Source organism: Manacus vitellinus, unplaced genomic scaffold, assembly GCF_001715985.3.
Source record: "Manacus vitellinus isolate BGI_N305 unplaced genomic scaffold, ASM171598v3 scaffold_4_pilon, whole genome shotgun sequence".
NCBI lineage: Eukaryota > Metazoa > Chordata > Aves > Passeriformes > Pipridae > Manacus > Manacus vitellinus.
Window position 1 is genome coordinate 6902878 of NW_021940604.1, and position 25051 is coordinate 6927928.

The 25051-nt window shown below is 41.2% G+C and overlaps 1 protein-coding gene across 1 annotated transcript in view; it reads left to right on the top strand.

The window, feature by feature from the left end:
* The window catches only part of TULP4 (TUB like protein 4), a 132608-nt gene extending 108313 nt beyond the window's left edge, over positions 1–24295 (top strand). The window contains 12 exon segments of the mRNA XM_008932337.3: positions 1089–1313; positions 3551–3785; positions 4273–4417; positions 5664–5808; positions 6961–7054; positions 8457–8600; positions 12117–12382; positions 12384–12432; positions 12435–12526; positions 12529–12604; positions 12607–14699; positions 16422–24295. Of these exon segments, the coding sequence (XP_008930585.3) occupies positions 1089–1313; positions 3551–3785; positions 4273–4417; positions 5664–5808; positions 6961–7054; positions 8457–8600; positions 12117–12382; positions 12384–12432; positions 12435–12526; positions 12529–12604; positions 12607–14699; positions 16422–16538 (3681 nt within the window). The 3' untranslated portion in view covers positions 16539–24295.
* The last annotated feature ends 756 nt before the right edge of the window (positions 24296–25051 follow it).

Below are 25051 nucleotides of genomic sequence, written 5' to 3' on the forward strand. Positions count from 1 at the left end.
TCAGTAAATACAGTTCATTATTTAGATGAAAAACATGGTTGCTTAAACTTTTGAGTGTCATAGATTGTGAAAATAAGGAAGCCCTTCACAGGAAGGAGTAAACCTTTTGTAGTTCGCTGATCGCAGCCTCTTGTATAGTATTCTTCATGGAGTGAGAGTTTCATCTTTACTCCATGTTGTTTACTTGTAAAGAGATAGCAGATAGGGGATTGAAATACCACGGGGTTTGTGCGTATATGCAAATTCAGGTGCTTTGTAACTCAGAAAGCAAGAGATGACAGGTGGATGCAACTAACACTTATGAAGGGCAAAAGTAATGGTGATAGAGCTATAAGAGGTCCCAACAGACTGGTACTTTACATGAAAAAAATGGGATTTAGGAGGAAAGTTTAGAGGGTTCCTTGCAAACAGGGAATAATGTCTAAAACAGTAGTAATTTATTCTGCATTGTAACACCTAGTATCAGTTGCCCCTCACTCTTTCTAGTTTTACTGTCATGATTTAGACATTTCTGAGTGTAGAAAAGCAGAAGACAGAAGGCCGTTCTCTATTTTGTTCCTAGTGCTCTTTCACAGTTCATTTCCTCTGGGAATAGTTCAAAAGAGACACTGTGCAGTGGAAAAGTCAGTGCAAGACAAGAAAGCTGATTGGATTTTCTCCACTCATTTTCTGTCTCTGGGAATATAATTTAACTTTTCAGTTGTAAAATGTGAGATGTTACCAGTGGATGAGGCTTGATTAGGTGACTGAAAAAATCGTTTGAATAGGGCATCAAAAGATCCTACTTTTTAACACTGTGTGACTTTAAAGTCACTTATCTAGGTACTGAATTTGGTAGATGATTTCTTGTGTGATGAAGCCTTCTGAGTAAAAAGCACTATGTAAACATCAACTGCTGTTATTGATGATTTCAGATGTTCCCGTTCTTCTCCCTTTTCGTGGTCAGTAGCAGGCACTTTTAAGTTTCTGCAAGACTTAGGCTAATGTGATCGGTGCTGAATTCATGCGATCACTTGCTGTGCAGCTATCTTGGCAAAAGATCTTTTAAGAAATTCTTTTAAAGTAGTATCCTTTTGCTCTTCATGCAGCGTCCCATCATCTCCATCTGTTGGGGTCACAGGGATTCACGCCTGCTGATGGCTTCCGGACCTGCATTGTATGTAGTCAGAGTCGAGCACAGGGTCTCCAGCCTGCAGCTGCTGTGCCAGCAGACCATAGCTAGCTGTCTGCGGGATGACAAGGACATCAGCAAACTCACCCTGCCCCCTCGGCTCTGCTCGTACCTCACCACTGCCTTTATACCAACAATCAAGGTAAAAGGAAAGAAATGTGTGTCTTGGGAGGAGGAGGAAAGGGTTACTAGGTTTCTCCCCCATGGTGCTCCTAAGTGACGATGGCTAAATTATAAGATATTATTATAATTATCATTTTAGAAGCTTGATTAAGGGTCATTCCTGTCCTCTTCAAGAGCCCTATGATGCATTTGGTGCCTATGAAAAATCTGAAAAGAAGGCTCACACATGCTGATCTGCATTATTCCATGGAGATGGCTTTTCCAAGTACATTGCAGGGGTAAAATATGCTGGTGACTCACAAAGACTTGTGAAGAAGCTCATGCTGATGATAATACTGTGTCATGGTTATAAGGAGAGATTCACAGGGGTAAAACTATTGCCTCCCTGCATGTCACGAGTGCTTATATTGCCAGGAAAATTAGACTTAAGACCTGGGGCTCCCAAGTATTTCTGCTAACAATGAGTTCTGCTTACCTTGCTGCTCCAACAGTGCTGTGGAAAAATGAACCAGATATTACACCTTTTCCTGTACCGCGAGCAGAACCGTCTGCACAACGTGTTTGTTTCATGGTTTTGCCCTCAGTAACATCTTTGGATTTCCAAACTTTTTATCACAGCCTATAATCCAGAGCATCAGCTGGTAAATGCTCAACATTCAAACACGCTTTTCTGTGATTTTTTTGTGTACGTGCTACAGCATTCTCTTGAGCCAGCTTCAGGTTCTTGTCAAAACATTGCAGAGCTAGAACAACTAATTTGAAATCACTGGGGCTGGCCTAGCTTAAATGAGAACAAATTTTGCCTAAAAAATAATAATTCAACGTGATTCCATTTGGCTACTGCTAATCAGGGCAGTTTGTGCAACTGTAAAACATTTCACTTGTCAGAGAAGAATAAATGCCTTGCTGTAACCATAAGACCTCCATCCCCAAAGATGCAGAGCATCTAAATAACCAGTGGTCTTCACTTCTTTCTCAAATGCCTCCTTCTCTCCAGGGTGCCTCTTTCCATGTTGTTCCAGACCAGCCCTGCAGCTCTATAGAGCAGCAGTGACATTTGCTTGGCTGTTAGGGAAGGCAGGAGAGGGGAGGGGATGAAGACAGCAGTTGGCTGTAGTAAGGCTGGGAGCCATGGTGGAACTCAGAGGGGCAGAGGCAGTACAGGGGCACATTGTTGCCAAAAACCCTTCTGTCACCTCCCAGAGGCAATGCTGGATGGGTAACAGTTGTGGGGCTGCAAGACTGAAGCTGAGAGGCTGAAGCAGGGTTTCCAGAAGCCTTTCTTGTGCTCTTTCTTGGGTGTTTCTGGAGCTTCCTCAGCACTTATTTATACTTTACCCTGGGCTCTCACCCAGCCACATGTTCAGCCTATGTTGTCAGCCATGCCTTCAGTGTTTGCAAAGGCACCCTCCTTCATGCACACGTTCCTCTTCCCCCTCCAGTTCACAGACTACATTATAGGTCACTCCTCAGCCTATATCCATCTTGCAAGGTTAAGAAAGCCTATTTTTCCCTACCTTTTTTTTTCTCATGCTTTCATTTTGAAAGAAACTGTGTTGACTTATACATATTAATAGTATTTGTGTCATACAGGCTATATTGTCCTGCACAAAAGCAGTCCTACTGCTTTAGAACCAAGTTTTTCATGGATTAACACAGTGTGGCTGGCAAGCAGGGCAAAGTAACCCACCCTGAGCTACGTGCTTGCATTTCTTGACATTGCACACAAATAGACCCTCAGCAAAGATGTGCTTGGAAGTGATATAAGAAGTACAAGCTTCTTCCAGAGCTGACAGCATTGTAGCATAGTGGCATTACATGTACTATTACTAACCAGCAGTGGGAATCTGAGTGGCCAGATACGCTTGGAGGGCCTACAAGAGACAAGATACTCTGATATTTGACTTGACCACATTACCCAAGTTCAAAAAGACGTCTATGATACAAGCCAAAACTTGAAGATAGGTTTATTTTCTAATTCAGTTCTTTGACCACAGGTTCAACCATCCTTTTTGATGTAACTAGTTGTAGTTTTCTGTGTACAACTGCTTTTGACCCAACCAAATAATACACAGACACTGTCTTTCTTGCATGTGGGTCCTGCATAACTCAAAGAGTAACCTGTACTAATCTTCACCTACCAAATTAGAGCTGGGTTCAAATTCAGTTAGTTTTGTTGGGATTAAGTCACCATAGGAAAAAAAGCAACCAATAACCTATAGGAAACTTTCTCTTTCCTTCCTTCATTTAATTAAGCCTCCTATCCCAGACCCAAACAATATGAGAGACTTTGTCAGCTACCCAACAGCTGGCAATGAACGGCTTCACTGCACAATGAAGCGGACAGAAGATGACCCAGAGGTTGGTGGTCCATGTTATACACTGTACTTGGAATACCTTGGGGGACTGGTGCCTATCCTGAAAGGACGTCGTATCAGCAAGTTGCGGCCAGAGTTTGTCATCATGGATCCCAAAACAGATGGAAAAGCAGGTAGAATTGAGTTGTTGTTCTGTATAAAAAATTATTTAGAAATACTTTTGATATTAAATCCTCAAGAGTTTAAAAATATATATATATGCAACATAAATGGTGGCGTCTGATATTTTTTCTTATGTGAAAAAACCTTTAGCATGACCTAGACTCAAGCCTCTGAAATTATACCATGCTGCCTTTTGTTTTACAAAAGAAAACTTCTTGTAATGGAAAATAGACTGCTAATTAGAAGAAAATATTTTTTAGTCTGAATTTTGAAGTCAGGTGAATGCTATTCACTTCTCTGAATCATGTTCACTTGAGTTCAAAATATTGCAAATTTGGAGTTTATACTAGGCAGGGTGAAGAATGTTTACTTTTTCTCTGCCTAGTTTTATTTCAATTACTGCTTGTGAATTGGGTTTATGCTTCTGGTCACTGAGAGTTGTAATTTATACCAGTTTTCTGAAGTAGCACTTAAATTTTCTGGGACCTGTCTTGATAGATGAAATCTATGGAAACAGCTTGATTTCCACTGTGATTGACAGCTGCAACTGCTCTGACTCCAGCGATATCGAACTCAGTGATGACTGGGCAGCAAAGAAATCTCCAAAAATCAGTCGAGCTAGCAAATCACCTAAACTCCCCAGGTAATAATTTCTTGGATATTTCTTCTTCTTCCCCATGGGTTCGTTCTATCTTTGTCTCTTTCCCCTTTCACTCTATCTCTCTATCTCTTGACCCCTTGTAAAATTAAAAGCAGACTCCTTTGGGTAGATAGGAATCATAGGATTGGGGTCTTCTTCAGTGTGCAGTCATGGGATGATGTCAGAGATTGGTGTAGAGTTGGACTTCGTGGAAGATTCTGGGGCAAAATGTAATGGGAAACAATAGGACACCACTTCTCCCTAGGCCTCAAAGAAAGATTTTATGAACTCTCCCACCTCTGCCTTTGCCACATATGAACTCTTGCCACCGTGGAATATATTTGTCCTTCAAACAGACTGTGTTTTTACCCCCTCAGTGCTTAGAGTCCCTGATCTAGTTAAAACCTTTATTTCCTCAGAGATATTTTCAGTCATATGTCCATGCATAGGTGGCATAGATCCTGACAAGTGGCACTGATGCTGTGGTGGCCTTTCAAGGGAGCCTTAACAAACAGAGCCTCCTAAACACAGTGTTGACAAGGTTCTGTAACAATATGCAAACCAAGCTTCCAAGCTATTAATTTGTCCAGTTGTTTTCCTGACAGCTCTTCATTATATTCATTATGTGCATAGATAGAATCCCCAAACCTGCACGGAGCCTTACTGATGTCTGTGGTGTTTCTCATAGGCACTGACCTCTATATGCCAGCTTCATGTTACAGAATTAAGGCCCTGATGCCTTCTAGCTGCAGGTGACACTTTTCCAAAGACTGTATTATGAGCTTGCCCTGGTATCACGGAGAGCAAATGCATCCTTTTATGTGTGAACACATGTGTGAAATACCAAAGTTTTAGTTTGGCAAAAGAACTAAACTTGACAAAAGAGCCATCAATTCCTGAGCCTAAACCTGAATGGGCTCAGGAAAAACAACTGTCTTGCACCCTTGGTTTTCTAAGAGCATACTTTTGAAATGCAACTTCTGTTTGTTACTTTTTCTATGACTGAGCTCTTTCAGGTGGCTGAACTCATATTCTTGACCCCCTTTGCATAGAGGGAGATATGACTTACTGCGTGTCAGGTCTTCTGCATGTTTTATTTTAACCTGTAATTCTCTGTCCTGTAGACTCTTTATTAGCCACTTAGAGAACACCACACCAGTTGTCTTCCTTACATCTTTACTCTCAAAGACATGAATTTTGTGCATTTTTCCGTGCCCACCGATGATTCTCATTATTGCTTTATCTGCAGAATCAATATAGAAGCTCGCAAATCTCCAAAGATGTCCCGAGCTGCACAGGAGATATCAAGATCACCAAGGTTACCAATAAGGAAACCCTCTATTGGTTCACCAAGCCTGACCCGAAGAGAGTTTCCTTTAGAAGATATTACCCAGGTATTGTGCCTATTGTTACCATACCCGATTCAAATGGATTTTCTTCAAGAGGCAGCAAGTTGTGATAGAGATCCAATGTTCACCAATAAAAAAATGTCATCAAATTACAGTTACTAGAAGGAACAACTAGAGAATTGCATCTTCCAGTTAAATATTAATGTTCAAAAGTGCCAGTGGAGTATCAGGTGTTATTTGAGAAATCCCATCACCACTAATTTTTGTCAATGCAAATCCATGTGAGAAGTTTTATTCCAAGTGATATTGTTGGCTTTGTAAAAATGTGAAAATGCTTCATTGGTTTCTCAGAGCTGTCGTAATACCACCGTAATTCTCTGCTTTGCTAGGGATTGCTGAGATAAGGAAATGTTTGCTTCAGAGTTCTCTGCTTCAATGTTCTCTGTTTCATAATTACATGGAACAGTCTTAACTGGAAGGCAGGCAAGGATTTGGCACTTTGTACTCTTTGTGGTGTTCATGTCCTCAGGGTAAATGAAACTTAGCAGGCTGTAGAACTATCTGGATTACATATTTGATTAATAACAGCCTGCATTCTTTTAGTTTGGTTTGGTTTGCTTTGGTTTTTTTCTGCTCTCTTGTTTCACTTTTTCCTTTTTATGAAAAATTCTAGATAGTTACACAGAGATAGGACCAAAAGTCCCTTGAATAGGGCAGGAGACCCAAGGCTTAGATCCTGCTCTTAATATTGACAGCATAACTCCTGACCTTTGAGAAAAATTTCTTGGTCTTTCAGACCCATAATATATTCACCATGGCAGCAATGGTTTGGAAAGTTGCTTTAGGAGCTCCAGGGAAAAATATGTTTGCTGTTATGAGTAATTAATTTGTGCCTTATTGTTTTGTAAAGTGACTCAAGCATAGAACCAACGGGCAGGGTGTATTACTTTCTGAAATACAGAACAGCCATGCTCTTGCTGTACAGAAAAGCAAGCATTTGAAAACAGACCTACTCTCACTGAGCAGACATTGTGTTGTTCAGTTGCTACAAAGGCACATTAGGCTGTTTCAATACAATAAAAACAAGAGAAGCTGAAATTGCATTATCACGTGCAATAGCTTGATTGCTCTGCAGTTCTTTCTTAGAGTTTGATACAGATTTTATCAGGTAAAAATGATCTTGTTTTTGCTTTGCAGCACAACTACCTTGCTCAGGTCACATCTAATATCTGGGGAACCAAATTTAAAATTGTGGGTTTGGCTGCTTTCCTACCAACTAACCTTGGTGCAGGTAAAAGTGAACTCTGTTGATTTTTTTACATGTCAAATTCTTTCTAACAAACAACAAACTTATGCCATGACATTCTTTTTAAGTGATCAAAAGACTACTTTAACAAAGCACTTATTTTCTGTGGACAATAGGAATTAGATTTTATGAAATTCACTGTAACTAAAGGAGATCAAAATCTATAAATACAATAATGACATGATCAATAAAATGCTAAAAGTCTCACTTGTAATAAACTGATTAATTAACATTCAAGCCCGGACCTTTATTTTTACAGTTTATTTGAACAAAACCCACACAAATAAAAAAAAGTTTTTGCAAGAGGAGTATAACAATCATGGGTATTAAGTTACTGTAATAGAAATATTTTTAATAGTCAGATTTTTGTAGTAATTTAGCTAGAAATTATGCAAAAATAATGTTAAAAAAGCTCTTACAGCATCATGCTCAAGATTCTTCAGGTCAGTACATAGCCTTATCGTAGGGTTCTCCTGCTGGAGCATGAGTAGGTTCACCTGCTGGAGCATCAGTAATCTGGTAGCCTTCATTAAAAGTCGCAGTTGTCTGGACTATCAACCTTGTTTTGGGTAGGCCAGTCCTACCCAGATAGTTCTGTTGGAAGGAAGAAGTCTGAGAAAAGAGCAGGGTACCACCTAGTTGAACTGAGCTCTGAACTGAAATATTAATGCAAGTGTAGCAGTTTAATGAGCTCTTTGGAAAACTTATGTTTTCCTGTGTTGTATTATATAGTTAGATCAGGAGCACATAATGATTCCCTGGATGCAGAATTAGATAGATGCTTTTTGTGGCTATGTTGACTGCTATCAGTAGTAGAATGACTAAAAGTCATTCTAATTCTCTCATTGTCAGTGACAGATAGGTAGGGAAGGATGTAAGTGTAGTGTAAGTGTATAGTGATACTTTCTTCAAATGTTCTCCCAGTCTCCAATGTTTGGAGGGACTTCTTGAGCCATGAGGGGTTTCTTTGCATGTAGTAATCTTCAAAAGATTTCCCTCCTGAAGACTTTCCAGTTTTACCCTGAAGTCATGTAAGTCAGTAGCATCCTGTGGTGAAGAGTTCCAAAAGTAGAATGGAAAAAGCATTTTCCTTCCATGAAAATAGATGTGAATAAAAGATAAAGTAATTCATTATTTCTGTGTATTATTTAACTACAGAGATGCTGCTTCCATTTAAAGAGAAATAGCTGAAAGTTACAATCTCTTTTATCCCGTTTATGCAAAGTGTTATGTAGTAATTTGACAAATAATGGTTCACACATGCACATGTATATAGTAAATAATAATATTCATAGCCCTTCTGTCTGCTTTGAATTGATTCTTTCTTAGGTTTAGATGCTCTTTGTGTAACAGATTTTTTTTATTTCTTGCTATACTCTTTCTCTAGTAATATATAAAACCAGTTTGCTGCATCTGCAGCCCAGGCAAATGACCATATATCTCCCAGAAGTGCGGAAGATTTCAATGGACTACATTAACATGCCTGTCTTTAATCCAAATGTTTTCAGCGAAGATGAAGATGATTTACCAGGTAAGGAAGAGCTGGAGGTCTGCCATGTTATGGGTTAAGCTAGATGAAGGACAGGTCATCCGTGTTATGGTCCCCTGTGGTAAACACACAAATCAAAATCCCTTAGTCTGATGGGATCCTGTAAAACCAAATTAGAATAAGGCTAATATATATTATAGGCATTGTTTTCTGATACATGTGGAAAATATAATCCATGTAGAGCTGCTAAGTTTCAGGTTCACTGGAAAAGTAGTCATCTGCTGATTCATCTTTGTTAAGAATTCTCCGTAAACTGAAGCCTTGCATTCTGCGTCTTGACAGGACAGAATTGTAATGTGTTGGAAGCCCAAACAGATGGTTCTTGAGTCCTGATGGCATCAAACCACAGCCTGCTGATGAGCTTGGGTTGGGGGACAGGTTCCCATAATACTTAGCCACCCTTTGAGAAGTGATAAATGCCCATTTGGACTTTTATTAATATTAAGAGGCTAAAATAGTGAAGTAGTTGATCAACAAGTGGGATCAGGAAGAACTTTTCATTTCACTGAGATGTAAAGTAGCAGAAGATTCAAGCAGTGTAGTTGATGTGATGTGGCAGGTAAAAGGACTGGAAGAATTCAGGACCTCCTCCGATCAAAAAAATCATCATGCTGGTAAAACTAAAAAATAATAGACAAGAGATAAATTAATACATTTTAAGAATTTTCATATCAGTGAGGGATTCCTTTTGCCAAATCACAGGTGTTTGGAACTACAGAAGTGGCCATCATGCCAGTACCCTTTGAGAAGGAAGGAGTGTGAGCACTGCAGAGCAATTAAAGTTGTCTTTACTGTGCTAGAGTCTATTGAAATAAATGGAAATGCTCCCATTATTTCAGACCAGGGTTTCAACTACTGAAAGCACCTAAACCCGTGTCCGACCCAAGCATCAGAGTAGTCTTCTGGACTTCTAAAGAAATACTTGTATGTTTAAAATGAAGCCCATTTTTACACAATTTGGGAGACTTGGCTTGCCTCATTTCTGTCAACATGATATTCACCTGTAGGTTCTGAAGAAATAATAGAGACATTGATGATTGTATATATTCTATTAATAGGAAGCACTCAACATTCTCTATTACGAAACATGGTCCAAGCTGGCAGAAAGTAATATAAAAACTAAATAGAAAAGAAAAAATTTAATATAAAGTTTTCGCATGTCTTCCTGAAGATTGAATGGGATATGGAATATAAATTCCTTTTATCTTATTGAAGAGATGAAATGGTAGTCAGAATTGCAGATACACCACATACAGAGAGAAAATTGTTAGAGAGTTTTGTTACAATTCTTTGAGAAGCCTAGTAAAAGAATCATACTACCCTGCCTTTCATAATAGCTTTCCTTTTCTTGTCCACTTTTTCCTTTCTAGTTTCTTCTGAAAATTCATTTCTGACTTAGCAAATGGTGGCTACTTAAATAAAAAAAATATTTCTGGGTACATCTTTTCTTAAAGTCTACATATGAAGGAAAAATATTGTAGTGTAAATAATGATTACATGGCAGATTAAAAAAAACATAGTAGAAAGCTGCTTTTGGGCAGTGGAATGTTCATAGTGAGGTACCCTTGGGACATATGTTTCTTAATGTAGTCAGTAAAGATTTGGAAAGACAAATGCACAGTGAATTGATTTAACTTACAAAGTATGCAAACAAATCAATTAAAAACCATTGGAGAAATGAAGAAAACATTGGATTTAAACACTTTGGAATATTAAGCAGCACCACAACAAATGAGATTTTGTTTGATAATGCACTTAATACCCATGACAGCAACATTCGTGATTGCTTAAGCCAACCTAACAATCAAACCTCAAGCTCTGGCAGCTAAATTGCTAAACTGCAATTTCAGGATGAAAGCACGGCCTGCCGGCCAAGCACAGAACCACACTGCCTTAGGGTCATTTAAGTTTAGCTGTCCATCTTCTTCTAAAGGAACGAGCAGAACTACCATAAATATTTGCCAGCATAGCCACAGTCCTGTCTGTACACCTACCACATTCATCTCTGATGCTGATAAAAGCATAATGCTATTGAAAATATATTATAGGGCATAGGTAGATGACTAGAATTTTAATTAGAATTTAATTAGGAACTGGGCAGCATCTGCAGGAGTCCTGACTAATGGATCTCTTGCCTGATCTGGTCTTGCAAATCTGAGGTCTCCACAGAATTTGGCAAACTTAAAGGATCCTGGATATGATTTAAGGATCCTTTATCTCATCCGTTTTCCTTCCACAAACTTGCTGGTACACACCACTTATAATTTTCTGTGTGGTTTTTTACAGGAAGATTAATGAAAGATAAAGAACTTGCAATATTCTTGGGAGTTCTAATATAGTTTTTACTGCTTCCCCTCATTATTCTATTGTGTTCCTTCTTATCTTGACTTCTGCACCTGTACTTGAGTCCAGTGTCCTCATTTCCCTGCTTCAGCTATTCAGTGGTAGTTCCTGTTGGAAACACTCTCACCACTTTTTGCAAAAGGATTGCAAACAATTGAGCATGCTCAATGCTTCTGTTTAAAATCATGGGAGTTGCTTCTTGCCACACTGCCCCTTTTTCGCCACCACCACATGTGGGAAATTTTTCCTACGTGCATTTACTTCTTTTCACATTTCGGATTGCAGCATGCCCAAGCATTGATGCTGAAGTCACTCTGACTACAGTGCCCACTGTTGAATCTTTTTGGCTTCCCATCTCTTTCCTCACATCTTCCCCTTACATTTCCCATCTGGCCTCCCACTTATTTCCTCACATCTTTTCCTTACCAATCTTCTTTTAAAAACTTTTATAAGTTTTGTCCACATTTCATTCCATCATATTCCTTTCTGCTTCCTTGGTTTTGTATTATGGGTTGGTTTGTTACACACTGGACTCATGAGATTATAGTACTTCCCTTTTCCCAACTGTTGTCTGTATTCTCCAGTTTTCCTAAGCTCATTGAATCTAGGAACGTTATACAAGATACTATACAGTGCCTGCAGTGCAGGTCTTCAACTTTTTTTCTTACCCTCCACTTCTTTTTTTTGTTTACTGAAAACCAGTGAGTCCTGATTTAGCAAAACTTTTATTGATTTGAGTAGAAGTAGTTAAAACCAGATGAGTGAGTGGTAATTCAGACCATGAAAGTCCATGGGGATTATAGTGTAACCTGAAAGCAAGCTCAGAACTTTACCTCTGAAGCGTCACTCCCAAAAAGTGGCTTTAAAGTTGATCAGCAGCTGTTACAAGTAGCTCTTGTGCAATGGGAGTCGGGGAGATGGGCTGGCTTACATGTTCAAGCTGAGGTCTGATCCATTGGTTTTGGGAACCAATAGCACTCCATCCAGATACAACAGAGTGCTTAGGCAAGTACACAAAGGTAATAATTCGTTTAAAAAGTCCCTTCATGACTGGGGCTGCCCCACAGCAAAGACCTTGCCATCACATGGGAGGGATTCCTGGGATGGGGAGAGGAGGCCTAGACAGTGGGTGACACGCTTTGTTGTTCTTTGCAGTGCCCGGTGCCCCTGGCGCTCCCGCCAGCAGCCCGCCGTGCACCGTCAACATCCCCATCGCCCCCATCCACAGCTCCGCACAGGCCATGTCGCCTACACAGAGCATAGGCCTGGTCCAGTCGCTGCTGGCCAACCAGAACGTGCAGCTGGATGTGCTGGCAAACCCACCGGCGGAAGCGGGGGGCGAGGGGACGGGACCCTTCCCGGGAGCACCAGGCCGCTTTCCCGGCCCAGGGGCAGGGGGCGCTGGCTGTGGGGAGCTGGGAGCCGCCGGCCCCGCCGCCACCTCCACTGGCCCCGCCGCCCCCCGCACCCCCGCCATTGCCCTGACTGAACTGCGGGACCACAGTGACCGGGAGCATGAGCCCCCCCCCAAGGCCAAAGGCCCACGGCCAGGGCCACAGCTGGGTAGAAGGGGGACGCCGTCATCTTTGGGGCCACTCAGGAGCTGCAGCTGAACAAGATGAAAAACCCGCCCCCACCCTACCCCGCACCATCCCTGGCCCCAACTCTTCCACCCCGCCTGGCCCCCCGCAGCCACCCCTTGATCTCTGCCTCAAAAAGGGGGAGTTCTCACTCTACCCGGCGGGGCACTACCAGACACCCCTGGGGTATGAGCGGATAACAACGTTCGACAGCAGTGGAAACGTGGAAGAGGTGTGCCGGCCTCGCACCAGGATGCTCTGTGCACAGAGCACCTACACCCTGCCGGGTCCCGGCAGCTCCGCCACCTTGCGCATCACAGCTGCTGAGAAGAAGATGCAGCAGCCCTGTGCCAGCGCCACGCTGAACCGGCTCACAGTCCCCCGTTACTCCATCCCAACCGGGGACCCGCCGCCCTACCCTGACATTGCCAGCCAGCTGTCCCAGGGCAGAAGCATGGCACAGAGGCTGGACAACACTATCATTCATGCTACTCTGCGGAGGAACAGCAGAGAGGCAGCCCTGAAAATGGCTCAGCTGATGGATGGTCAGAGAGCCACCTTGCAACTTCCCCCAAAACCCAAGAGCAGCATTGTGACAGCACAGTACCAGCAGAGAGTACCCACCGCCTTGTACACCTGCAGCCAGTGCAGCAGTGGTGGCGCTGGCAGCAGCAATGCAAGTGCTGGTGGTGCGGGCAACATCCCTAGTGCCAGTGCTAGTAGCAGCACTTCCAGTATTGGTGGCGTGAGACCTGATCTGAGCACAGGGAGTGGCTCCCAGCACAGCTCTGTGATTGCTCACTCTGTCAGTACTTCGCCTCTGGCCTCCCAGTCCTCCTACAGCTTGCTGAGCCCACCTGACAATTCCCGTGACCGAGCAGATTATATCAACTCCGCCTTCACAGAGGATGAGGCCCTTTCTCAGCACTGCCCAGTGGAGAAATCAATACGGCACGCGCCTGTGTCCTTGACAGAGGCTACCCTTGCTGTAAAACGGCCACCACCATACCAGTGGGACCCTATGGTGAGTGAAGAGATATGGGTTCCTCAGGAAAGGACATCTCAGAGCTCAGTGCCCAATCCTCTAAAACCTGCTCCGCTCATCATTGGCCAAGCTCAACATCTGGATATGTCTCGAGTGCCATTCGTTTCCCCCAAATCTCCAACCAGTCCCACTGCCACCTTCCAGACAAGTTACGGGGTTGGAGTACCTTACCCAGGAAGCTACAGTGCCCCTCCCCTTCAGGGAATGCAGGCCCCCTGCTCCCCCAAAGAAGCTCTGGCCCCAACACAGTTTGCACAGCAGGAGCCCACAGTTGTCCTTCAGCCAGGTTATCCATCCAACCTTTCCTATTGCCCTTTGCCACCCATGTACCCGGGAAGTAGCACTTGCTCTAGTTTACAGCTGCCACCAATCGCCTTGCACCCATGGAGTTCCTATAGCGCCTGCCCACCCGTACAGAACCCCCCGGGCACCCTGCCCCCCAAGCCGCTCCTCGTGGTGGAGAAGCCAGTGATGTCTCCCCCACCAGCAGAGCTGCAGGGCCACGTGGGCACAGAGGTGATGGTGGAGACAGCAGACACTTTCCAGGAGGTGCTCTCCTTGACAGAAAGCCCTGTTCCTCAAAGGACAGACAAATTTGGCAAGAAGAGCCGGAAACGCCTGGACAGTCGAGCTGAGGAAGGAAACATGCAGGCTATCACCGAGGGCAAGGTCAAAAAGGAGGCAAGGACACTGACTGACTTCAATTCACTAATATCCAGCCCTCGGCTGGGGAGAGAGAAGAAGAAGGTCAAGAGCCAGAAAGATCAGCTGAAGTCCAAGAAACTAAACAAGACGAATGAGTTTCAGGACAGTTCAGAGAGTGAGCCAGAGCTTTTTATCAGTGGAGATGAACTGATGAACCAGAGCCAGGGCAGCAAAAAGGGTTGGAAAACCAAAAGGAGTTTGAGAACAGCCAGTGAGCTGGATGAATTCAAGTGCCGGAAGGCCAGCGAGAAGGAGGATGGGAGACTGGGAAGCCAGGGCTTTGTGTACGTGATGGCCAACAAGCAGCCACTGTGGAACGAGGCGACGCAAGTCTACCAGCTGGACTTTGGAGGGCGGGTGACCCAGGAGTCGGCAAAAAACTTTCAGATTGAGCTGGAAGGACGACAGGTAGGAAGGGATGACACACATGTGTTGGAATGGGGGCCAGGGTGTGGGAAAGCCATGCTAGGAATAAGCTCTGTCTCTCATGCTGCCGAATGCCTCCTGCTTGATTTAGCTGCTCTGTGAGAAAAAGCTTTGCCATGTGGTTGATAAAAAACAGCTGTCAAAGGTCTAGATTCAGCACGACGGGTGAAGTTCAATTGTAAAGTAAATATACAAAATATGTTCAGTCTTACTGCAGTCAGACATGGGAATAAGGGCCAACTTTAGTCTCACTGGCTTTCACTACTGAAAGTGTTGTAATAAACACAACAGATCTCTGCAACAGTAGCTGCATTTGCCATCATTGATGGTTGTGGATGGCAGCTAGTGAACACTGCTCCCTTCTTGCCCTGCTCACAAAGTTTGGCCAGTCAGTAGATAGCTAAGGAAGAGACAATGGACAGTCACTTTGGTTCTCTCCATGCCAAAATTTCCCCTTGTGGGTTACCAGGCCCCTGGGGCTGGTTCTTAATGCTAGAGGAGGGAGGCACTGACCCTCCCCAGAAAAAAGTGCTTGCGGGCCACTTTTGAACCACCCATGGGTAGAAGGGTCGACAGGTAGTTCAAAAAATCAAAACATTTAATGTGGCCCAAGTTGGATGGTACACCAGCCTATTAAGTGGTGCCAATCAGCAGGACACTGGACTGAGATTTAGGAGACTCATACTTAGTTCCTTGTCCAGCTGTAAGTCACTTTTGGTTTATTAAAGAGATCAAGGTTCTCAGTTTCCTCTGATTTAACTTGGGAGTTAGACGTCTTAAATATCCAACATGCGTGACCAGAGGTAGTCTTTTGGTTTTGCTTGTCTGTAACAAAAGCTCAAAGGCAGTGATCAGAGCCATTTATACCACTTTCTTCTTCAGTTAAATGGCTATGGATACATGCCCATGGGCAGCTGTGCGAAATCACCCAACCACAGGTTTTGTTGGTGGTGAGGGAACAGAACCTGACTTGACTTGCACAGTCTCCATTATAGCTCAAGGAGCTTCACTGCTGAGCAAATACAGTCTGGGCTTCTGATGAAGTGAATGAAAATGCAGTAATAATAGGCCAAACTTCAGATATTCCCTGCAGAAGAACAATGAACAACCTGACTAGCCCTGCATTCAAGCAGCTCTCGCTACCCCTTTGCTAATTCTTTCTCAGTGTAATTATGTGCTAGTGAAGTTTATGCAAAAGGAAACAGAACTGCAAAGAATGCACAGCTTACTGCCTATGAAGTGCTACAGTGATAAAATTGGTTATTCCCCTTCCCTGGAAGCTCTTTTCTTTGAAAGCAGAATCTGTTTTCCTGATGGGTTGATGATAGGATTTTTACAAGAGAGAGAATGGTAGTTTCCTGCAGGAAACATGATGCCGGTGTACCTCACATCTACTGAAGTAATCGGTGACAATCTACTCACAGGCTGTATGCAGTCTAACATATTTTAAAGTTCAATTTGCTCTATAGAGTCAAATATTGCAGTCAAATACTCTATACAGACATAGTACAGTGCTCTTACTCTTCTTCAGCACCAAACCCCATTCTGTGAGTAGCTCCATTCACATTACCTCAGGAGGTGAGGTGTTCGTATGAAGGACCAAAAAGATTTTGCTTTTATTCTTCTCTGATTCCTTTTCCATGGTTCACTTTTTTTGACGTTTTTCTCTTTTTCCTTCCCTTCTCCTCTTCCCCTGCTTCCCAGGTGATGCAGTTTGGAAGAATTGATGGCAATGCTTACATTTTGGACTTTCAGTATCCATTTTCTGCAGTACAAGCCTTTGCTGTTGCTCTGGCTAATGTGACTCAACGTCTCAAGTGAACAAGCAGAGACTGGAGAGAAGAAAATGTTAACCTTCTCACAAAGTCCAAACCGGAAAATGTCAGGGCAGCCTGCTTTAGGTGTGCAGAGATGCCTGGGAATGAAGAAGACAGTAAAACTGGAAAAGTATTTTGGTGCCCGCCAGAAGGGCATTAACTCTAATCAGTCATGGGGTGGAGGGTGGGGGGCTGTTTTCTGTTTTGTTTGTTTGTTAGCTTGTTTTGTTTCTATTTTTTTTTCTTTTTAAGTGTTGTGCTGGGTCTCAGAAAGAGCAAAGGGTTGAGAGCCATTCCATGTTACATGAAGAAATGTGGCTTTTGGCTTGTTGTGGTGGTTCTGCCACGTGTGCTACAGTAGCTGATGTAAGCTCATGGGGGGATTAAAACAGACTGCTCTTTTTGATAGACTGCCTTATGCTGTTCTTTTTAAAACAGGGAACATAACTTTTTTCTGGTCCAGTTTGTACTCCTCCTCCTCCTCTACTTCTAAAACATCAATGATAGCAGCAAAAAAAATAGAAAAAAAGAAGCTATAATACTTGAACACATAAGTTTCTTCTCTGAGATCTGCTAATAACTGAGCACCACAGGTTCCAAGGAGACATATGTAGGTCAATGTTTAATTTATAAATAATGATGTATCATTCAGAAGAGAAAAAATTGTTGCCAGTGAGTGGTTGTCATGGTTCAGGAATGGTATTCCCCAATTTTATTATTCCCTCTGAAACATTCCAAACCCCTCACCACTCGCTCATTTCTCCCTCATGCGGCAGGCTGGAGAGGAGAATCGGAGGCACAAAAGGTAAAGATTAATGAGTGAGATAAGAAAAATTTACTGGAAACAGCAATGAAATAAGAAAGCGAACAGTAACAGCAACAATATTAATAACAGAATTTACAAGAGGCAAGCTATTCACACATGATTGCTCACCACATGGAAACCCCTGACAATACCCTATGATGGCACCATGCTACCTGACCTGGTAGGGACCCCTTCCCCGTCGGAAAATGGTATGAGGTGGTATAGGAGGTTATTCTGAGGTGGTATGGAATAACCTCCAGGGCCTAGCCATGCCCACTCCTGGCTACTGCAAAATTTAACTGTGTCCTGGCCTAAACCAGGAGAGTGGTTTAAAAACCCACTGTATCAAAGAAGTTGATGTCTGCTTGTTTTGTGTGCAGTTATTGGGGATAAACATCTCTCAGTAGGTGACAAAAGATAGAGGAGCAAATAAATTATGAGCACTGCTTTTTTATTCTCACTGGTCAGCAGTATTGTCTGATTTGACATGTAGTTGGGAGAGGTACAGTGTGATCAGATGTACCTCTGAGGCCGTGCCTGTGCACGCTCCTCGTGTTTCAATGTGTTTACACCTTATAAACAAAGTCTTTCCAGTATGAGAAGGCCCAGTCTTAGCAATCAGTATGAATCAAGTTCTACAACAGTGTATCTGTGCTTGAATTAGGAAGGAGACAGAAGTGTAATAAGTCATTACAAGAAGCAGTTTCATCAGGAAAGCAAATTAATTATTGGAAACAACACCATGGCTGGCTGGAGAACAAATTAGTTGAAAGAGGAAGGAAAAATTGGACAGAATGATGCCTTTTATCACCTTACTACTTGAGTAGCCTTTGTGACTGTATTTTGAGAATATAATGCTCCAGATAAGAGCGGGAAGCCAAAGTTTACATAGAGTGTTACAGAGGAAGGCTTATAACAGTAGCATGGCTGCAGCTCTTTCTGGTGGATGTGCAGACCTGTTGAGCATTTCAGAAGGGTTGCTTGCACGGAAGAGTTTCTGTGTTGTCCTTGTATTGTGCACATATTTATTTGCTTTCTCTCTTTCCTCTTTGTCAGCATTTTGCTACGGAATATGTTTTGATACGAAAGTAGTTCACCCAGTAATACACAAACCTCAGAACTGTTCATATAATTATTTGGGCGCTAGATTACAAAACATCACTGCAGATTTTCTTCAGAAATTAATCTTTTGAAGTTAAAGGCACACTGGGAAAGATGTGCTAGTTGAGATGTCAGTGGATACTTTGTCTTTCATCCATGGTTTAACTTCTTTACTTGAAAAAGTTGATATAACTTAAGAGAACAAGTGTGATTTCCTCTCTTTTTCTTGAATCCTAGTAGTAAGGCAGATGTGTGTTGCATTTGATTTGTTCTAAAGCAACATATCACGTAATACCTTGCTGTAGTAGATATTAATAATATGCAGTGAGCTTCTAACTTCTGGTCTTCTGCGGCTACTAGAGCTGTACAGCACAGAGGAGCACTGCCAGTCAGAGAGGAGTTTCAGAGGGTTTCCAAGGGAGATGATAAAGCAGATTGGGTAATGCCCCATGGGTTAAGTCCAGGAAAAACCACCTTCAAGATGGTTTCATTGGAGAGGAAGCAGATGTAGGAAAGAAAGGAGCAGGGAAGTAGATGGTACCATGCTTGTATCCCAAAGCTCAGCGGCTTAGGCTTGTATATGGGAGTGATCAGGCACAACATTCCCGTTGGCATCTTGTTTGCTTTAATTAATTAGGGTTTTTTTCCACTAATTGTCTGGGCCTGTTTATGTTATTTTTCACATGCATGATTTATTCAGCAGGTTAAGTGCCTGTATTATGTGTGTGTAAGAGAGGAACCAAAATTGATTTGGTTCTGGTCCCTTAAAAATCAATGGAAATGTTTCACTTGGGTTTTTTTATGCGGAGGAAACACAATTAAGCCCTTTGTCTCTATTGAGTTATATACTGTAAAAGCAGTAGGTTGAATTCTTAGTCCACTGATCCCAAAACACAAGGAGGAAAGTTGGCTGATGAGAATCCTCACCTGCCCTAAGGTCTGTGCTAACCAGTCATACCCTAATTAGAGTTTAACAGGCACACACTGAACACCATAAGAGGAGAAACATATGAGGGCTGGCTTGCTTGCTTGCTGAGGGAAGAGCTACTTAGTCACATGTCAGAAATGTTCAACTGGAAGAAACATTGCCTGTAATTTTAAGCCAAAATTATTAGTACATGGAAACTACAGGAATGTTCTTTTCTTAAGAAAATCTAATCTAAATAGAAGGACTTCTGCATGCAGTTTCTTTAACATTCCAGGGAACAGTATTCCTTTTCACTTGGTTCATTGCCAAATTTTTCTGATTGTCAGAAGTTTTGTGCTAATGGAGAACCAAGAAATGAAAACCCATAAAACAAGTTAGGAGAGTTAGTTGGCTTCATTGGTCCGGGTCATGATTGCATCCTTCTGATGGCACTCACAAAAAGCTTTGGCAAAGAAAGAGCCCTGGTTTCTGCCCCAGCAAAGCAGAAGGAATAATTATAAAAAATTAGGAAAATAAATGATGTTTCCATCATTCTTTCCATTTACTTGTCAGGAAATTCTATAGAATAAGATAATCTTTTATCTTTTGGAAAATAATTTAAGAGAGTCCCTTTAATTGAGGATTATAATGCAAAGAGAATACCCAGTATTAGAAAGAGAAACTATTCTCAAATATATAGAATTTTAATGAAAGGAATGGGAAATATGTAAGTCTGAGTGTGCAACTGGATTCTAAATTATACACAGAACAAGTGAAAGTTGTTTTATTTTCCACTGAGATACAATATAGGAAACAAATTTAAGAACACCCCCCAAATAATCACTTAAATCCTTAAGATTTGCTATCACATTCAGCCAAAAGGTAGATGTTACATTTTCTATTTCATTAGTAAAACAGAGTTTTCCTGTAGATAACTAAATTCTTCTAGGAAGAATGTAGCAAAGTGTTCAGAAATACATAGTTATTTTCTACATGCAGTAATTTCTGGTAGTAAAGGATATTTTTTCCAAAGCTTTTTTTTCCCAGTTGTGCAATAATTGTAACAGTCTAGGGGGTTTATTTTGTTTCTGTTGGGTTTGTTTTTTGTTTGTTTTAGTTTGAGTTTGATTTTTCTTTAGGGAGTTTTGAGTGGTTTTTTTAAAGATAATTTAATGTAGATTTCCTGCTAATGTCCAAAAGACAAATTATTTTTCTTGCGTAATGTAATAAGTGATATACGGATTATTTTATTACTATGTATCAGTAAGTTACACACACTTATTTATATTTAAAGAGCATCTTTGTAAGTAATTGTTTGGTAGCAGGTATGTTTTGCTGCAAGAAATTAAAAATGCATATAGGAAGACCTGGTTTTGCTGCATAATATACAAAAATTTCATAATGCAGGCAGGCAAATATATTTTTTGGCAGCTAGATGCAGTGAGTTTGCTATGGAGAACTGTGTAGAATACGAAGAGTCTAGGTGACTTCTTTGGGACCTGCAGAAATCTCTTCTTTTTTGTTTCTACCTATATTTCAGTTGGGAGTGGTTTAAAAAATAGAAGTCTTCGTTTGCTTTCCCTCTTCTTAGTATAGTGCTTTTTCTTGAGATATTAAATAAGGTGGGTTACGTGATAAAAGAGTGTATAATGATGTAGGCTCAGTTTGTAAGAAGTTCATTGCATAGTTCAGTAGGGTTTGGCAGTGCTGTAATTCAGTGCTACATGGAGATACAAGCAAGCGAGCTTGGAATAAGCTGAGGCACAAGTGTGTGGAAGTAGAAGCATTTTCCTCTGCTCAGACTAATAACACTCTTTTTTCAGCTGGGTTCAGCTGGTTCCAACACAGCCATAGTGCTTCTGACAGGTGAGCTAGTGCTGCACAGAGCTGATGAAGCTGAGCCCTGACATTGGCTGCAGCAGCTTTACCTCTTCAGGATGCTCCATAGGAGACCTATTGGAGCAGGTGTTCCTCCACTCACCCTTCTAAATCTGCTCCTAGAGCAGCATGAAGCTGCTGTGGAGTTTGGCTGCAGCAGCTTTGGGCAGAGAAAGCCTTGATGCCAGTCAGTGGCCATGGTGGCCATTTGAAGTCAGAATCTGCTTTGATGGAGTTGCAAAGGGACGCAACTGAAAGCCCAATTCTTATGAAAAAACAAAGCTGATATCCTCAAAATAGATCTCCTAACAGAGTCTAAAAATTTATCTTTAAAGTCTGGTATGAATTGCACTATGCATGGAGTGGCAAATTTTAGATTGAAACAGTAAGAATAACACATTTCTGCAACATCCTAAGAAACTATGAGAAGGAGGGGGGTGAAAGAGGAGAAAATGAATTATCACATTAATAATTTTGCACTCAGTTCCAGAGGCAGCAGTAACATGTGCTGTGGGCTGCCTGAGTGTCGGTAAATCCTCACAGTTTCATCTCAGTTAGAAAATTTTTCTGTGGTGCAGCCACAAGTAAAACTGTGTTTTTATGAAGATGCATGAGGGTCTACAGGTGTCAGACAAGGATATCTGACTTTGCTTGAGCCTAAACTTTACATAGGTCCAGGCTTTCCTTGATATGTCTTTTTAGTGTCCTCTCAGAAATTCCAAACAGATTTTTGAGCTTGCCTGATGGTTGCCTCAGACAGTTTCAGTGCATTTGCTTTTTGCAGCCTGGCGTGTGTGATCCTGTGTTATCTTGGTGCCATTACCTGTCAGAAACATTTTAATTCCTCATATGAAAAGAGCAGAAAGTGCAAAAACTGATTTGATGGAGAGAAAGGGAGAGAAGACAGAACAAATTTTCACTAGCTTTTAAGAACGTGTTTCCCAGAGCAACTGTCTGGAAATTGCACATTTCTGTAGGACCTGACTGACTCCAGACCACTAAATCTGACTGAAGAGATTAGTAACAGATGAGACACTTGCATGGCATGCTGACAGGGGACCAACTTCCAGCCTCACTACATGGTTACACCAAGATACATAAGAGAGCAGAATCCAATCCAAAATGTATTTTTTACCCATTACTGTGTGATTATAAGGTAAAAATTACTTGTATGACCCGTATATTCACTTAAGAAAATTCTAAAGCATTTTAGCCAACAGCTATGTTGACAGTTCCATATAACCCCTTTGAGGAATGCTAGAAGTAAAATCCTGGCCACAGAGTAGTAGTTCAGATTTTTGACTCTTATTCCCATTTCTAGGATTCCATCACAGGACAGGAGAGCAAGCTGTCTATGTTACTTAGAGACTGGCGTAATGGTTTTCCCATAAGAGAGCAAATCAGCTATACTGCTTACAAAAATGGAAAAATTCTAGTAGACGAAGTTTTCTTGTTTTCAAGTCCCTTCACCTTCAAGGCATAATCCTTCATTAGCAAATACCAATTTAGAGTCCTGCTACCCTTAGGAGTAGTCTGCAGGTAGGCACCACAGGTCCTCTTTGCAGAATTGATATTTACATACACCATTCTCAAAGGAATAAGGTTAATTATTACTAGTGAACAATAGGCTATGTGAATTATTTTGTCTTTGTATTTATCTGTGATTTAATTTTCTTCTTAAAAAATCCCACTGAAATGTTTTAAGATGAAAAGACTCCGCTTTCCCTGTTGCCTGATATCTCTGAAGATGTATCAGGAGTTTGTTTGGGCAGTTTGATTGTTGCTGCATCTAGAAAATTTTTAAGACAAAAGCAATTAACCCTTCAACTTTTGATTTTGCAAATGAATCTATAACAAGAAATTTGTGCTTTAAGGCAAATTGATTGATTGGGAGCACTATGCAAGTGCACAGGTTTGCTGACTGCAGGTTCAAAACAACATGATTTTGTGAGACAAAATTAAATACATGAAAACACCAAATACTTGCCTATCCAGAGTGTTCAATGAAACAATTAGATGGTATGATGCTAAAGCCTCCCAGTCTGTTCTTAATCCTTGCCCTCCAGTTTACAATTTGAAAATATGATCTGAATTCTGAATCCTGACAAATGTTGTTTGTTTTTGAAATGTTTATCTTACTGGCCAAGTAGATGGTTTAAGATATGGATTAAGGTCAAAGTAATAAAGAGAAACATTTTTGAACAGTGTGCAGACACCTGAGTTTCAAGTATTTCACTGGAATAACACAGCTTGTAATTCCTATCTGTGTTGTTTCAAGCAATTTGTTCAGAAATTTTCTTGCTTTCCCTTTGTTACTTTTGTTTGCTTGATACATGTGTTGCCTTAGGTTGCTTTTCACATCCATTTCACTATTTCTGCATTCACTGCTTCTTTTTCTCTTTGTGTGTTGTGTGTTTGCGGAAGGGTGTGTCTGTTCAAGATCTCGTTGTTTATTGTAGATAAAATATGTGGTGTTGTGGAATAGCATGAGGATGCATTTGATTGAAAAGGCACTGTAGTGTTTCCTGGAAAAGAAGGGGAGTTGCATTTGTTTATAAATGCATTATTTTGGTACTGTAACTTTGAACGTGAATTGGGATTTTTTTCTTTATTTTTCTTTTTTTTTTCTTTTTTTTTCTTTTTTTTTTAATTTGATGAGCACAGAGTCATGAGAGTGCATGCATTCTTAACAAGTAAGCCCAGCATGTTTTACTTAAGGCTTTTGAAAATTTGGTACACCAGTTGTCTACTTTACTTACCCAGACAATTTTTTAATTCTATTTTTTTGAATCTCAAGTTTTGGAGTTTTTTTCTCCTCAATATACCATGGTATACTTGGTTTCCATTGTACTTAAAAACTACCCTGATCTGCCTTTTTGTGTCTTGTGTAATAGTTTTTGCAGGAGGTGCCTAGAAAGTATTGTTGGTTTCCCTATAAAAATGTGGTTTGTCCAGATTCTTTACTGTCTACATGATTGAGAGATGGACTGATTGCCCTATTTTTCCTTGATGATTTGGAGTTGTAAGAGTTGTCCAGCTGTTGCTTAATAAAATTTTGCAGACTAGAAAATTCCTGATTTGTTTTTGTTGCATTCTGCATTTTGCCAAGCACCTTAAATACTTCTAAAGCAGATGACAAATCTGTGCTGCAACAACCTGAATAATAATTAGCCAGATGTTGTTATGCTTTCTCTTTTCAATAACTGTGTCCCCAAATTCCACTGAACCTGATGCGTGTACCAGCCCACCATACTTTGAGTCATTCATATGGGAGGATAGATGGCATGGATTTTGTGGTAATGAGGTTCTTATCTGCCTGGATATCAACTGATTCTTATGATATTTCTCCTCTGCTTGCTTTCATTTTTAAGGAAATCACCTTTGGGGTTTTTGGTACTTCTCATTTTGTCATTGATATACTGGAAACCTTACCAAGGGATTCCTCTGTCCGGTCATCTTTAACAAAAGAATAAAATGCTATGATGGCCAGTGTTCATTCTTTGGTTTTTAACAAAAAGTATTCTGGGAGCTGAGGAAACAAACAAACAAATGAAACCTGTCATAAAGTATCTTAACTTGCCTAATAAACATCCCAGCTATGGCACAAATGAGAGAATCCTGGCATCGATCCCCATAATGGACTTCCAAGTTTGCCATTGGAATTGTGCAAGAGTCTGTGATGGATCCTCACCTCTTCACCATACAAGGTTTGCTGATGATATGAAGTTATTCAAAATAGTGAAGCAAGATCAAGAATCTCAGAAAGTCTTTGTGAAACTTGACAATAAAATGGCAGGTGAAACTCAGTGTAGGTAAAAGTGAAGTG